General features: G+C 34.8%; 1 protein-coding gene across 1 annotated transcript in view; it reads right to left on the minus strand.

The window, feature by feature from the left end:
• The window catches only part of LOC140448421 (inactive CLIP domain-containing serine protease A3-like), a 56,831-nt gene that overhangs the window by 17,029 nt on the left and 22,626 nt on the right, over positions 1–17,176 (minus strand). The window contains exon 3 of the mRNA XM_072541505.1: positions 5,248–5,468. Within this exon, the coding sequence (XP_072397606.1) occupies positions 5,248–5,468 (221 nt within the window). The remainder of the gene's footprint in view (positions 1–5,247; positions 5,469–17,176) is intronic.

Consider the following 17,176-nt stretch of genomic DNA (forward strand, 5'->3'; position numbering starts at 1 on the left):
CAATATGACAAACAAAGAATGCAAGACATTTTTTATATGCCGATGACCTGCCGAAGAACTTCAATAATATCGAGTGAAATCTCAAAGCTGCTTTAAACAATAAGTCTAAATAATACATAGATAACTACGTTCAGCCTAAACCCCCAAAAATAACAGTAACCTTCTTTCATCTAAATACAAAAAGTACGAGGCAGGAACTTAAATTCACAATGAGAATAGCATGAATAACATGTTCTGCAACAGCAGAGTATGCCTGTCCAATCTGGAATCGATCAATTTACTCAAAACAAGTTGATATATCCTTAAATAAATTATGTACGATAGTAACTGAATATATAAAGCCTGTCCCGCTACAGGCTGAAGCAGCTGCTGAATATAAAAAAAATCTAAACAAACCTTTGATAAATGCCACTCACTGTACACCACGGAAACCAACAGTTCGAGGCTAAAATTTAGAAAAAGCTTACTACGTTGTATGTCAGTCGACCCACCAGAAAACTACCCACTTTACCAAGAAAAGAGGCTGTTCAATAGAAACCTCGACTGGAAGACCTAGAGGACATTAAACCTTATTAGAACTGATAGTTCCAGTAAAGATCAACAAAATATAGGGGAAGCTGCAAACTACTAATCTATGCAAATTTGGAGAACAACAAAATATTAAGCATCTTCTATCATGCCCAAGATGTCCCTGAACATATATTATCAACGACCTATGTTTGGCCAGCGATGCAGGAATCGACATGGCAACATACCTGGCTGAGAATCTCATCTAGAATCAGATGGAATTTCGTACTCAAAAAAGTAAAAGTAAGTATTATGCGGGGTAGGCTTTCATAATTAAATTTTTCCATAAGTCTCTCTCTTGGGTCATACCAATATCAATGTACTTCACCAACCTGTCCTGCCTAAGCGAAAATAAGCTTCACCTTTCGGTTGTCGCTGTTAATCGATGTTACAGTTGACTCTTTTTTTATGTATAAATCGCTTGATGTGTCTTGGAGCATAACCGTCTTGCTTTAATACTTTTTCTAGACTCTTCAATTCTTTTCTTAGATATAAAAGGTAAGGTCAAGGTGATACTGTTGCTGTATTCTTTACTTATCTCTTAATTTATTGTTTCATAGAACCAGTTTGGACAACTTTGTTACCTTTCTGAGAAAAAATTGGTGTGACTGTGTAATGACCGCGACAGCTACATATAGCGTAGTTAACGTCCGCTCCTCAATTATTGTCTCTGTTAACCCTTTGACTGCCAGACGAAATTATAACAGATTACGTTTACGCCAAATTTTTTATCATTGAAATCCACATTTTTTATAATTAACAAACGTATGGGAGGTTAGTTAAATTTATTTTTGCAAATTTAGTGTCATTTTAGAAGAAAAAGAAATGTGTGATAAAATTACGCACATGGCGTAGACTAGAACAAAATGGGTAAGATAGTTTCGAAACAAATTCAGATTTCTGCTTTAATCTGGAGCCTTCTAAAAATTGCAAGACATGACCAGACGATGATAAAGATGTTAAAGAAGACATGGGGAATCTAAAATTTGCATTCCACGACATGTCTATTCATCTAGGCAGAAATCCTAACGAATTTGTTTCTCGTACTCATACAGAGTAGATCCGAATAAAATGAAAAAGACAGAAAAGATTTGATTTCACGTTCAAAGCGTCTATGTATCTATTGATACGTATTTCGACTTAATAAGTCTCATCAGAATAGTTATTCATAGCCGTTCTTAACGTGAAAAATAAAATTCTCTGTCTTATTAGAAGCAACAATAATATGGCTTCGTTATGGACGCAATAGCGACATCTGATAGAAAAATCGGTAAGATAGTTTCGAAACAAATTCAGATTTCTGCTTTAATCTGGAGCCTTCTAAAAATTGCAAGACATGACCAGACGATGATAAAGATGTTAAAGAAGACATGGGGAATCTAAAATTTGCATTCCACGACATGTCTATTCATCTAGGCAGAAGTCCTAACGAATTTGTTTCTCGTACTCATACAAAGTTTTTAGATTTTTACTCGTACTCATACACAATTTTTAGAAGGCTCCAGATTAAAGCAGAAATCTGAATTTGTTTCGAAACTATCTTACCGATTTTTCTATCAGATGTCGCTATTGCGTCCATAACGAAGCCATATTATTGTTGCTTCTAATAAGACAGAGAATTTTATTTTTCACGTTAAGAACGGCTATGAATAACTATTCTGATGAGACTTATTAAGTCGAAATACGTATCAATAGATACATAGACGCTTTGAACGTGAAATCAAATCTTTTCTGTCTTTTTCATAGAACAAAATGGTTTATACGCAGTGTGCGCTTATGTGACGCACACATTTTGGAGTGGGAACGCGTACTAAACTTCGCACGGTAAGACAGGTTTATGCAAGTCAGTAAGTTTTGAGTTACGGTTACGTTTAGTTGTATTTCGTAGTTATATTGTTTGCGAGTTTATCTTAATTTTATTGTATTTTTTATACTATTAGTGTATTAGTTATACAAGTTGGTATATTGTTAGTGTATCAGGAAGATAAAGTGTCTTGGAAAAAATATAAAAAACAACAAAAATAGCTAGAAATATGGGCAGCAGATATTGAGGAAAATGAGTTGGATATGAGTATTGAGAGCGGCATGAGCGACGAAATTGACGATTCTGACTACTCGTTGGCGGATAAAAATTATTTCCCGGATATAATAGAAACGTCAGAAGATGAAACTCGTCCGTCGACTTCGAAACACAAAAGAGAAGGTAACGGCTAGAAATAATAATAACAATTATAGGTAGATTTTATTATAAATATTTTGTTTTAGGTTGCCACAGCCCAGTAATATTTTCCACTTCTGAAGAATGGAGTTCCTCTAATACTTCTACTCCACACTCATAACAGCTATCACAGATAGACGAGGAATTATTTCTGGCCGAACACAATATAACATGGAGAAAGTGTTCTGGCAGAAATCTAAAAAATTTTGTCTTTGATAAAACTCACGGAATCCCTCCAGAAGTTATTGTGGATTTAACAACAAAAACTGAAGTCGAGATGTTTAAATTATTTGTCAACGATGATCGAACTCATGGTTCATGAAACAAACCCCTACGCTGAGCAAGTTATTATAGAAAAGATTACAGATGAGTCACTAACTAAGCAGTCCCGTCTGAATGACTGGAGAGATACTGACGCTGTTGAAATGCACGTATTTTTGGGTATACTTTTATGGATGGGTTTAGATAAAAAACCTTCTCTGTCACATTATTGGAGTCGCTCTGAACTATATAATAGTCCGGCATGTAAATTTATGACAAGAAACAAATTTGAGTTAATACTTCGAATGTGGCATTTTGCTGATAATGAAGTGTGTCCTCCAGAAGATCTATTGCATAAAGTTCAGAGTCTTATTGACAAGCTAGGAATAAAATATGAGGAATATTTTATTCCCTCTAAAACGGTATGCATTGATGAAACGATGATACCTTTCAAAGGAAGACTAAAGTTCCGTCAATACATCAAGGGTAAACGCCATAAGTTCGGAAACAAAATATTCAAACTATGTGTCAATGGTGGTTACACATATAATATGAAAATATATTGTGGAAAAGAAATAGGTAACTAAACAAGACGGACAATCAATTGCAGACAGAACAGTATTAGAGCTTATGGAAACTCTTCTTAACTCTGGAACGACTTTATTCACTGATAATTGATACACAAGTGTGAATTTAGCCAGGAAGTTCTCAAAGCAAGCTACACATCTCGTTGGTACTTTACGAAGCAATCGTAAATGTAACCCTAAAAACGTCATCAAAAGGAGTCCAGCTAAAGGTCAAATTTTTGGAATGGAGAGTGATGATGGTATTACAGTCTTCAAGTGGAAGGACAAAAGAGATGTCCTTATGCTTAGTACGGTACACACCGATAATATGGTAGAAATATGTCAGCGACAGAAACCACTAGCGGTAGTAGATTATAATTCTGCTAAAACCTTTATAGACCTTTCGGACCAGAGAGCTTCCTATTCTTGGGCTGTCCGAAAAGCTCTAAAATGGTGTAGAAAAGTAGCGGTTGAGAGTTTACTGGGGACAACGGTTGTCAATTTATTGTTTCTGTATAATAAGAGCCATCAAAATAAACTATCTGTAGTAAAATTTAGAGAAAGGTTATGCAGTCAGTTACTTCACTATTCTAATCCTGGCGACGATCGTAATATTTCAGAGACATTACCAGCCATCAGAAGCTAGAAGTGGCGAAGAAAGAAAGCAAAGTCATTAGAAGTCACTGTAAGAGCTGCTATACCAGATACTCTCGAGAGCAAGGCAGAAATTATGCGCTAAAAAAGGCCAAGACTGTTCGATAGATGTGCCCTGCATGTCCCGAAAAACCACATATGTGCCAAGATTGTTTTTATACTATTCACAAAATTGCTTGACTACATTTATTTCCTTTGTTTTTTTTTTGTTATTAACTATGCTTATTCCTTTTTGTGAGAAAAATGTAAAATAATTTTTTTTTATTGAACAGATTTTTATTTTTACAAGCCATTTCTAGTGTAAGTTCTACTACGCCAGGGCAATTGAAAACATCATATAAATGCATGGAAACTGTGCGCGCCTTAGTGTGCGTTCATAACGAGGCGCCGAGCCTCGATCGGATCATAGGATGGTATTATATTATGATCGCCACGTAAAATAAAATGCATTATTTTAAATGCGAGCGTTCACTGTCAGTTCTATGCTCTAAGCGAGGATACCATGCCATGGTCTCCGTAATGAACGCTCCCTTAGGCACACAAAGCAAAAATTGATGATACTACATCTACGTCGATAAGACGCACACGGCGTTTAATACAAAAGTCGTGTGCGCCAATATGACGCACACGGCAGTTAAAGGGTTAATGTTGCAAACGAAACGTCAGGAAAAAACGATTTGTGAACACTGGCTATAAGCTCCGTAGTAGATATAAATAAATTTATTAAATTGCGGATTTCTGTTAGTAAAAAGTCCTTATCAGCAGTAATAATTAACAAGGATTTTACTTATAAAATATAAATGTATATATAATGTAAAGAACTGTTGATATTTTAGTTGAGTTTTTGGAAAGAATAGAAGAGAAATAAAAATGTGGTGAAAGAAAGCAAACCAAATATTTCTAAGTCGAATATCTAAATTATAAAAATCAATGAACAATAGTCAGTAATTAATAAATAATAATAACTAAATTTACACTTACACATTTAAGTAGACTTTGTGTGCAGCAGTTATTACATAGTAAGGGCTTACAAGAACACCACTGCCCGCAAATGCATTGGTCGTATTCCTAAGATACGCCTGCCATGGATATGCTCCATAGCTGGCAGCTCCGTTACCAGTCATATTCGGCGTAATAAATCTAGTTCCGCAAGCTGTATTTGTACCAAAGCATGGTGTAGTTCCAGCTGGACAAGTTGCAGCCTGTATCAAAATGTATTTTAAAAATTATTAACAGTTTAGTACATTGATTATTTTAAGAAAAGCCGTTCTTACGATATGAATAAATGTAATCAGTTATTTTAAATATTGTTATTTGTGGGGCTAGCTGCAAGCAAGAATTACAACGCATAAAATTGAATAATATTGAAGATTAGGGCAAAAATTAATTATTAAAATTCCAAATCTTCAACTAAAATATCCAAAATGTTACAACCGGAAAATTTTAGAATATAAATACCGAATGTTACCAAAATTACCAATAAGTACCAATTATCTAAGCAACTTAAATATATAGACAACGTCAACAGGGAGAAAGAATTTAGAGCATTCTATAAGAAATTTAACATCGTCAGATAAGAATCCAAGGCAACTACAAGACAATGCAGAAGTCAGAATGGCGACCTATTAACAACAAGGAAATATGTATTGAATAATTGGGTGGAATACTTTAACCAGGCACTTAATATAGAGGAAGAAGAAGAAAATCTGGAAGACGACAGAGATGAGGTAAAGGGAACAGACGAAACGGAAGAGGAACCACCAACGATTCTTGAAGTTAAAGATGCAGTTAAAAAACTAGCCAGAAACAACTCACCCGGAATAGATAATCTCCCAGCTGAACTATATAAAAAAGGTGGCCATGATACCATAATGGCATTACAGCAGCTTATAAAAGAAATATGGACACAGAAATCCCTCAATTGGAATATTGGAATACTTTGCACCATACACAAAAAAGGAGATATCTTTAAATGCTCTAACCACAGAGGAATTATGTTTCTAAATGCAGCGTACAAAGTACTTTCCACGGTACTATGTCACCGTATGGCACCATATGCAGAACGGATAGTAGGAAAATACCTCTATAGGTGAAGTACTACAGTTACTAGGTAACAAAGGATTTCGAGTATATATTATCCATTCTATCTGTGTCGCTGTTTGGAATTCAGGAAAATGGCCATCTGATTGGTGAATCTTAATTTAATTCCCGCTACACAAAAAAGAAACTACTACCAGATGTGAAAACTATCGCATACTGTCACTAATAACACATGCTAGTAAAATCTTGTTGCATATCATCAAAAACAGAATAAAAACCTATCTACATTACCAAATACCTCAGGAACAAGCGGGGTTTGCAAAGGGTAAAGGTACCCGGGAACAAATCCTGAATCCAAGACAACTTACTGAAAAGTCTAGAGAATTTCAAGTACCTATGATTATATGCTTCGTTGACTACCAAAAGGCATTTGATTGTGTAAGCTAAATAAATCTGTTGTCCATTTTAATAGAAATGGGCACACCAATGCACCTGGTAACACTTATTAAAAATCTGTACCAGTCCAATATAGCAACAGTACGACTAGATTAAAAGTAATTAAACTAATTCAAGGCCGAGATAGGTGTTAGACAAGGATGCGTGTTGTCACCTGACTAATTTAACATTTATGATGAACATGTCCTGAGGATAGCTTTAGATGGATGGTCCGTTGGAGTAGCAGTGGCTGGCCAATTTAAGATTTGCTGATGACACTACACTTCTAGCAGCAAATAAGCAAGAAATGGTTAATCTCAAGAGTTGAGTGCGAAAGCAATAAAGTTGGTCTGATAATCAATAACGCGAAGAAGAAAATAATAGTGGTTGACAGATTCCACACTATTCAACTGACTAACATGTTACAGAAATACCAGATAGTAGACAGTTCTATCTATTTTGGGTCTAGTATAACTAATGATGGTAAATGTGAAGCAGAATTTCGGAGACTTGCGACAATGCGATGAGTCGCCTAACTAAAGTTTGGAAAGACCGATCTATCTCTCAAAATATCAAGATGAGACTGGTGAATGCCGTTGTACTCTCAATATATCTATACGGGGCAGACACTTGGACCCTTCGCGGACGCGAGCGCGATGCCTTTGAGATTTGCTGCTGGAGAAGAATGCTGTGAATAACTTGGACAGCTCATAGGACAAAAGTTTCCATTCTTAACCAACTCGAGATTAAAAAAAGGCTGCCCACAATAGGTCTGCAACGTATTCTGCAATTTTTGGGTCACGTGGTTCGCAGAGATGACGATAGTTTGGAGAGATTAATTGTTTCTGGAAACGTTCCGGGGAGAAGATCAAAAGAACGATTACCAACTAGATGGTCTAACCAAATTGAGAATTCAGCTGAAAACTCATTCTGCGAAGCCCTCAGACCAGCTGAAAATAGAGACCAATGAAAAAAAATTATTAGGAATATTGGAAGAAATCACGATCCTGAGTAATAGGGAAACGACAAAAGAGACAGAGAGAGAAAGAGAGAGATGTTAATGAACTTATAAAAATATAATTAAGATAAAAAATACTAAAGAAAGTATAGGTATTGAAAAAAGAAATAGAAAAATAAAGAAAAAGTGCCTCATTTACAAAGAAATTGTTTTAATCGATTATTATTATGGTATCTGTAGGTGAGACAAGCAACAACGAGCGGTGTCGTTATGAAATATTTAAGAGTGATTCACGCTATAAATCATTTAAAGACAATACAATATTATTTTATAAATTTTCGGAATATCGTAAACAAATTATTATTTTTTTAATCAAATAAAAGGCAGATATCGAGCACAGTTTTTAATAAATCTTGCCCAAGTACTTTCGGTCCTAGAGCATCTTCAGGGGCATTTCGTCAAAATTAGGCTATCCAACAATATGGTGTATGTCATAAATATTAACTGATATATTTACACAACACGAGACAAAGGATAAACAGTTTAAAAATTATTATAAATTCGACGAAGCTACATATTGCGTGACATCAGGAGGAGAATTATTCTCTCAGACAGACAAACTAAACAGACCTCCTCTATCAGGCTCCAGAAGCGAAATTGCCGCTGTAAGGTTTAGCATCAATTCTAAAGTACCACCTTTAATTATTCACAGACTATTAGCAAAAAGCTCCTTGTCCCCTTTTTCTGTTTCCTCTATTTTTTTTGTCCAAAGATTGGATTTTCTTGTAAAAGGAACCTTGTTACAGGTAGTGCGTGGAATTGTTCCTAAAACAGCATCACTCCCAGCCAGTCATTATCTCTCTTCCCCACAATCTAACTTACACAGTCGAACTCACTTGTACGCCTCTTATCAAAACGTATTCCCTCTAACTCACACATATTTCCCTCTTACATTTGCCGTTGGTCCAACTGTCTTTCTTCTTTTTTCCTTATCACTGCATGTATACAGTTGTGTAGACTAGGCTAACCTGCTTCATTTCTCTTACTGTCACAAAATTCACATCAGTCTCTCTTTCCATTTTGTTCCTTTTTACTATCTATCTGTTGCACTCTAACATCGTATGTGTTACATTGTCCGGGTTTCTGCAATATAGGCATTCATGTGTGTCGGTCTTGCCGAACCTAGAGAGGTGGGCCCTAAAACACCCTTGTCTTTTAAGGAAATAATCTAGTCATCTGTGACCACGGTCCACCCAATCCCTTAGGTTCGGGATCAGCATCTTTTGCCATCTTTCAATTGACCTTTTCCTTTTCTGTCTTCTCTCGGTCATAGTAAGGTCAGGTCTCTTCTCTCATATAGTTCTTTTCTTTCCACTGCCAGTACATGCAGAGGAACACATTTAGTGATGGCTTAAAAGTCTGTCACAGACACAGTTCTGTAGGCACATATCACTTGCAGCAGACTTGTTTTGTCCACTCGTGTCATGAGCCTTCTGTAAATATTCCAGACTAGTGCAGCGTAGGGGACGATCGACAATACCGTGTAAGGACCTCTTTTTTTAATTTGGGTCCCCCAGCATTGGATATCACTCTCCCCAATTCAGCCACAGTATTCGCAGCCTTCCGGTACGTGCTTCCCCCAATTTCCATTCTGGAGCATCGTTACTTCTCTCAGGGACTTTCAGTGTTTCTTGGATGTTAGATACACTCCGCACATTGTAGTATTACACTTTGCCTGTTACTTTTCTCCTTTGGAGTAATGGCTTCGGTTTTCTCTTGCCAGAATTAGAGTCTGTGCTGTGTCATCGATTTCTTCACGACGCCGCCTGTGTGTTTCGAACGCGTTGACATCAGGCTTATTTCGTGCCACTACCAGTACAGGGAAGTCATCCGCGAATGGGAAGCGGGATATACTTTCTCCGTATTTACAATTCATAACCCCGTCATATGCCGGATTCCATTACGTCGAAAAACCCGGCCTTCACGTCGAAGATCGTGCCCTTCTCCACCATAATCCTTCTCTCGGACAGATACTCCGCCACCACATTCATCAGGTAACCAGAACATTCTCTCTCCTCCATTACAGGAAATTATTGCAGAACTTTAGCAGCCTCCCAGCGGTGTTCATAATATCTAATGTTGCGCAGTGCGTCTAGTACACCCACAATTACATCAGTCGTGCTTTTTTCCCTTTTCAAAAACCAAATTGCCTTGAGAATAAGCGTTCTGATCTCCCAATCATGCGTCTTCACTGCATCCTTTCATAAAGCTTACCGATGGACGGAAGGGGACATTAGGGGCTATACTTTTCCGTAGCTTTGCGGATAAGTACCAATCTTGATATCCTTCAAGGATCAAGGTCTGTGCTTCCAGCAGTGCATTTATGTATTCCAGAAGCACGCATACTTTGCCTGTTCTATACCCTTTACCGCTTCAGATGGTATTTGGTCAATACCTCAATAATTTCATTTATGGTAAAGGGTATGACTCGCTCAGTTCCCTCGTCCCTCTATACTCCATTTTTTCTGCAGGCAAAAAATTTTTTATAACGATCCTGTATAGCTGACCTTAAATATCATTATCCAGCTTTTCACAAAGCTTTTTCTTTTTTTCAATTTTCTTGATAAGTTCACTCTTCCATGAGCAGTACTCTTACTCGATCTCCCCGACATCAGAGTTCATCCCTGCTCTGCCTCTTGCTCTAGTTAATCTTTTTCTTATAAATATACATCCTAATTCCACCAGTACGGCAGCCTGTCAACATCTCGTCGATCTATCCTGCTTCCTTCCATCGCTGTTTTAATGGCTTTATCCAGATTTTCTACCGTCAGTGATGGACCTTGCAACGTGCTTACTCTCCATTTAATCAGCTCCTCGTATCGCCATCATTCCCATCTCCGCCATTCCCATCGCCGCATCCGCTTTCCGACATCCCGGACGCACGGACCGCGTTAGTGGTCCCTGCTCTAGTCATCGAGAATCCGATTTACCGATGTGTAGTCTGGCAAAAAATTCCAGCCTCTTGCTTTCTCTGTTATTCCTTGTATACCCATCGTCACGTCGATGTACGCATCCGTACCTCTCCTAACAAACGTGGGCCCCAGATCTGTGTTCAGTACCACCAGGTTCTGAGTACCCACTCAGTCAGTCAGTATCCTGGCGCGATTCTCGGTGATGCTAGACAATCACTCCGCTGCTTTTATGACAACGACTTAACTGTTTAACTTTTACAAAAACAACAACTTAACTGTTGCGAATAAAGATGCACAAAAAAAGTGACCAAGACATTATTTAAGCTTAATATTATGTTAAAACTTACAGAACTCGAAATATAAAAAATTTTTTATAGTTTTAAAGTTTTAATATCAGTACATAAAAGTCTTTCTAGTGTGATAGACTAACCATTTCGATTACTGTATCTGATCATTGTGTAATTGGTTCGTATTTAGTTAGGTGCGATAATTATAGATGTATACATTAGTGTCAACAAGAGCGGAACGAATAGTAGACTATTACATAATTTGTAAAAAATATGTAAAAAATACTTTTTTTATTAAAAAAATTGCTTTCAACTGTATGATGTAACGAGCAATATAGCTAAAAGCTATCATATTCGAATAATAAATAAAATGAAAAAATAGTTATGTCCTTAATAATAAATTATCTATATTCAAAGGTTAAAAGAATTAAGCTTTTATACAATAAACTATGGGAGTTCCATTTTTGAGTTAGATAAGGCTCGGTTATTCAGTTTTTACTGCATTTTGAAACTGGCTTCAAACCTGTAAGCCTAAACATTAGATTAAGAAGTTCCACAATCAAATTGTGGTTAATTTTTATTCTGTTTTAATAACAAAAAGTAAAGGCTCACGAAAAAACTTTGAATACTATTTTCTATTAGAATATTATCAGTGTATGAATTTTTTTTAAATATCATACTTTCGGACCAAAACCTGATTGATTTTTTCATTGATTGATAGGTTTTAACATGTAAGTAATATTTGAAGCAAGTTGTACTAGTTGTACTATAACTGGCACAATACTGAGGTAATACTATTCTTCAAAAAAGGAGATCCCATGAATTAGAAAACTACAGACCTATAAGTCTTCTTAGTCACCTATACAAACTCCTTACAAGAATAGTAACGAATCGTCTTGAGAAAAAACTTGATTTCTACCAGCCAATACAGCAAGTGAGATTTCGTACCGGATTTGAAACAAATGATCACCTACAGAGCATTAAAACGGTAATAGAAAAGACTATCGAATACAATCGACCACTCGTTCTGGCTTTTGTAGATTTCCATAAAGCCTTTGACGCAGTAGAATTTGACAAAATCCTGGAAGCATTACAAGCATGCTGCATTGACTACCGATATACAAGATTAATTTGCAATACATACAACAACGCAACTATATCGGTAAAACTACATAAAAACACGGATCATATCCCAATCGGCAGAGGAGTCCGACAGGGTGACACCTTAGCGCTTAAACTGTTTACCGCAGTACTAGAATATGCTTGTAAAAAACTTAACTGGGAAGAGAAAGGCCTGAACATTGACGGTAGAAAATTAGCAAATTTGAAATTTGCAGACGTTATAGTTGAACTTATAACTATAAATGAACTTTAGTTAGTGTGTGCTAGTGTGGGTCTTAAAATAAACATATCCAAAACAAAATTTATGACAAACCTAGTACCTAGCGGAAATATCAATATTGAAGACAACGAAGTAGAGCTGGTGGAAAAATACATATACCTTGGACATGAAATAAAGATCACGAGAGACAACCAAACATGCGAACTACGAAGAAGAATAAAGCTAGCATGGGCAGCCTATGGAAAATTCAAAGACATCTTTAAAAGCGATATACCAATTTCTTTAAAAAACATTTGACCAATGTGTGTTGCCTGTGATGATCTATGGTGCCGAAACTTTGACATTGACAGCTACAACTTCTAAAACGCTACAAATAGCTCAGAGAAAAGAAAAAGTGCTCAAGATAGAGCACAATGGACAAAAATGAGGAAGGCCTATGTCCAGCAGTGGACGCAAAGGGCTGGGTGATGATGTACTACATGTTTACAGAAGTGTTAACAAAGAAAGAAAAGTAGTTTTTAAAAAAATGTTATATTCATTTGTTGACTGTAACAAAAAGTAATGAAAACATATTAGGATGTTTCGATAGAAAAGTACTAAGGCGAGTTTATGGAGCAGTGAATGACAATGGAGTGTGGAGATTACAAACTTGAACTTTATAGAATATACAAGAAACCAGATATCGTATAACATATTAAGATAGGACGTCTGAGGTGGATCGAGCATTTAATGCGGATGGAATAAAATGACCCAGCTAGGAAACTAATATCACCAAAGTTATTGAACACCGTTGTGCAGCATGCTTTTAAAACATTAAGCTGGAAAGATAAGAACGTACAAATAATGGGCTAGAAACTAATAACCTTTAATTTTCTACTAATAATACTATAATATAGTATTAATTACAGAAGACTTTAGTGAAGCTATCGAAATGTTTTAACTCCAAAGCGCTAACCAACAAGAACTTATACAGATCAGATAAAAAAGTGACGATCATGTAAAATCTGGTTGAAGATGAAAACAAACATGGTGATGAAATATAAATAATATTGGCAATAAATTTAGGATAGGCACAAAAATATATTTAATAATAGCAATATTTCTGTTAGTTAAAAAACTTTTAACATATGCGTGCTACTACTTTTAAAGTATGGAGCGAATACCCTAACCTTCTTCTTAGAGTGCCATCTCCCTACGGAAGTTGGCAATTATAATGCCTATTTTTACTTTTAATACCTAATTTATTTTACCCTAACCAAGATAAATAGTAACTCAAAGGAACATGAAAACGTGTAAAATTATAAAACCGGCAATATAGCGTAGCTGTTAGTATGGCATTAGATCTCATGTAATTTATTTTCTGTTAAAATACACAACGAAGAGCACGTGTTCAAAAATTGTTTTGTCTCTACCAAGAAGTGTTTTCAGAATTATTTTAAGTTGATTTTCTTTACTATTCGTTTAGGTGAGTTTTTTATATAATTTTTATTTAACGCCATAATCATTCAGTTTACGTTCTGCACAGTTTATAATGAGTTCTAGTTTGTTGTCATACTTTTTATAGACTTTTTTTTTTCGTCTTTATAGAGGAGGGTCTGGAATCTTCAAAAGACATCTCAGTCCAAGACTCCGCCTGACTAACCTTAGTACAGAATTCGTTCTTCGTATTCCCGGCGATAGTTCCCGAGGTACTTTAAAATGCCCTCTCGTCGCCCAATCTAAGCCGAACGCCTACCTGCTAAATATACAAGATCCTGATAAAACCGGTCCTTGTATATGGATCAGAGACATGGACACTGTCGAAAAGCGATGAGAACCTATTAGGTACGTTTGAACGAAAAATCCTTAGACACATATATAAGGGGGTGAAAGAAAATGACATATGGCGCAGAAGATATAATTTTGAACTATACATAGCACACAATGAACCCGAGGTCATAACATTCATAAAGATCGGACATCTGCGCTGGATGAGCCATATTGAACGGATGTTGGAGACTGAAACACCAAAACATATTAATAAGGCAAATACCAGTAGGGAGAAGGTCAAAGGGAAGATCCAAACTTAGATACATGGAACAAGTTGAACAAAATCTGAAAACACTTAAGATTACCAACTGGAAAAACAAAGCAAGGAACGGAACAGAATGGCGGAAAATCCTAGAACAAGCCAGGACCCAGAAAGGGTTGTCGAGCTACTGATGATGATGATGATGATAATCAAAACGAAATAATTAAGCATAATTACAAGATAATAATAAAAATGTGTATGATGAATAAATTCTATAATTACACTTAACAAATTTTTAAATTTACTAAAATCATTAAACATTTTAAATTTTAACGTACTTAAATATGTAGTGTTATTATAAAAATATTAACAGTTCAGTAATAAGCAGATATAAAATTTTATTAACCTACATTATAGTAATAACACGCTATATGAAGCATTAACTTCTGTCGGCACTCTCCAAGAGCCACGCTCTTTTTTTATTATTTCTTACGGCAAACTCATACGCCAGTTCTTTTGCTTGTTTGGTTGTAAGGACATGGTGTACTTTACTGGCAATATCTAAATAATCTTTAAATATATTTTCCTCTGCATTTGTAAATATTTAAGCCTTTTTATAATCAGAAGAGAAGGTTATTTCAACATTTTAGGATCATTGTCGTGTAACGTATAATATGTAATTAATATTTAGGCTACTGTTTTGTGCCGCTCTTTCTATCGCATCAAATGCTTCTATCATCTCTCTTTCGCTTCTAGCTATGATATCAACATCATCTGCAAATGCCAATATTTGTACACTTTTTGTTATTATTGTTCCTCTGGTGTTGACTTTTGACTCTCTAATTATTTTCTCTAATGTGATGTTGAATAGAATACAGGATAAGGCATCTCTCTGTCGTAGACCCGTTCTAACATGGATTGTATCTGTTAGTTCGTTTGAATTCGAATTTTTCTTTGTACTTTAAGTATTTCTTTTACCATATCAATGAGTTGAGTAAACTCTTTCAGTGCATGGATCAGAAATTCTCGATGGATGATATCATAGGTAGGTACTTTCAAAATGAATAAAAAGATAATGTGTGTCTATATTAAATTCATGTTCTTTCCAAGATTTGCTCAAGACTAAGATTTGATCTATTTTGGATTTCTGTCTGCAGAAACCACATTGATATCCCCCAACTATTTGTTCCGCATATGGTCTCAATCGGTCATACACAATATTTGACAGTATTTTATATGCCACAGTTAGTAACGTTATTGCCCGGTAGTTTTTACATTAAAGCTGATCTCCCTTTTTATGTAGTGGAATAATTACTCCGGTATTTCAGTCTTGTGGCAGTTGTTTATTATTCCATATGTTCACCATTAGTTCGTCCTTCGCATTCAATGGGGAGTCTCCGCCTTCCTTTATTAATTCTGCGCTAATTTTGTCTAATCCAGGTGACTTGTTATTTTTCAGTCTGGTAACTGCTTCTTGCATTTCAGCTACTGAAGGGGGGGTTGTTTCTCTGGTATCCTTTTAATCCAGTATAATTCCATCATATATTGTATCTTCGTTTTTTTATACTTTTCTTTGAAGAATTCTATCCATCTTTATAGTATTTAACTCTGTTGAGTTACTATATCTCCTTTGTCTCTGCACATCATTGTTCTTGGTTTAAATTCTTTTCTACTTTTGTTAAGTTTTTGGTAGAATTTTCTGTTTTCTGATGCTTTATTTAGTTCTACCATTCCTTGGAGTTCTTTTTTATGTTCTTTTATGTTATTATAGAGAATTTTATTTAATTTTATTTAATTTTATTTAATTTTATTTAATTTTATTTAATTTTATTTAATTTTATTTAATTTTATTTAATTTTGTTTAATTTTATTTAATTTTATTTAATTTTATTTAATTTTATTTAAGTTTATTTAATTTTATTTAATTTTATTTAATTTTATTTAATTTTATTTAATTTTATTTAATTTTATTTAATTTTATTTAATTTTATTTAATTTTATTTAATTTTATTTAATTTTATTTAATTTTATTTAATTTTATTTAATTTTATTTAATTTTATTAAATTTTATTTAATTTTATTTAATATTATTTAATTTTACTTAATTTTTTTTAATAAATTTGATATAATTTTATTTAATTTTATATAATTTTTTTTATAATTTTTTACAATTTCATTTAACTTTATTTAATTTATTTTATTTTCTTTCATACAAATATTTTAAAATGAAAATTGGCCAAATCGATATAGTCGTTCTCGAGTTATTATAAAAAAATATAATATATAAAATGATGGAAAGTGTATATGTATGTAAATTTTGTATATTACGGTATATCGCAAGGTTACTACACACATCATGATTTTTCGAGTCACGCTAAATAGGAATTCAGGCCCGTTTAAAACATCATATTTCTGAAAAGGATGAAGACCTTATCACTACGCTGTACGAAAGCAACCAGTCTTTTTAAAGCAACTAGCTTCAACAAAAACAATGTATTAAAATTTTTCGGAAATTTAAAGACACTTATTGAAAACAACGGAATTTTACCAGAAGCAATTTGGAGCGTGGGCGAAACTCTACTTTTTTACTGTCCATAAGATAAGGAAGATTATTGCATACAAAGGTGAAAAACAAGTTGGTAAAATTACGTCAGCGGAATGTGAAGCATCAGTAACTGTTTGTTGTGCAATCAACGCAATTGGAAACAATATAGCGAATTTTATGGTTTTTCCTCGAATTCTTTTGCAAGATTGCATGATTGATTATAGCCCACCAGGGACCACTGGCGTAGTTTGTGAAAGTGAATGGATTACCTTCTTCTAAATGTGCCTATCTTCTAGAAGTGTTGGCGACCACATTGACCC

Source organism: Diabrotica undecimpunctata, chromosome 8 (genome assembly GCF_040954645.1).
Source record: "Diabrotica undecimpunctata isolate CICGRU chromosome 8, icDiaUnde3, whole genome shotgun sequence".
Taxonomy (NCBI): Eukaryota; Metazoa; Arthropoda; class Insecta; order Coleoptera; family Chrysomelidae; genus Diabrotica; species Diabrotica undecimpunctata.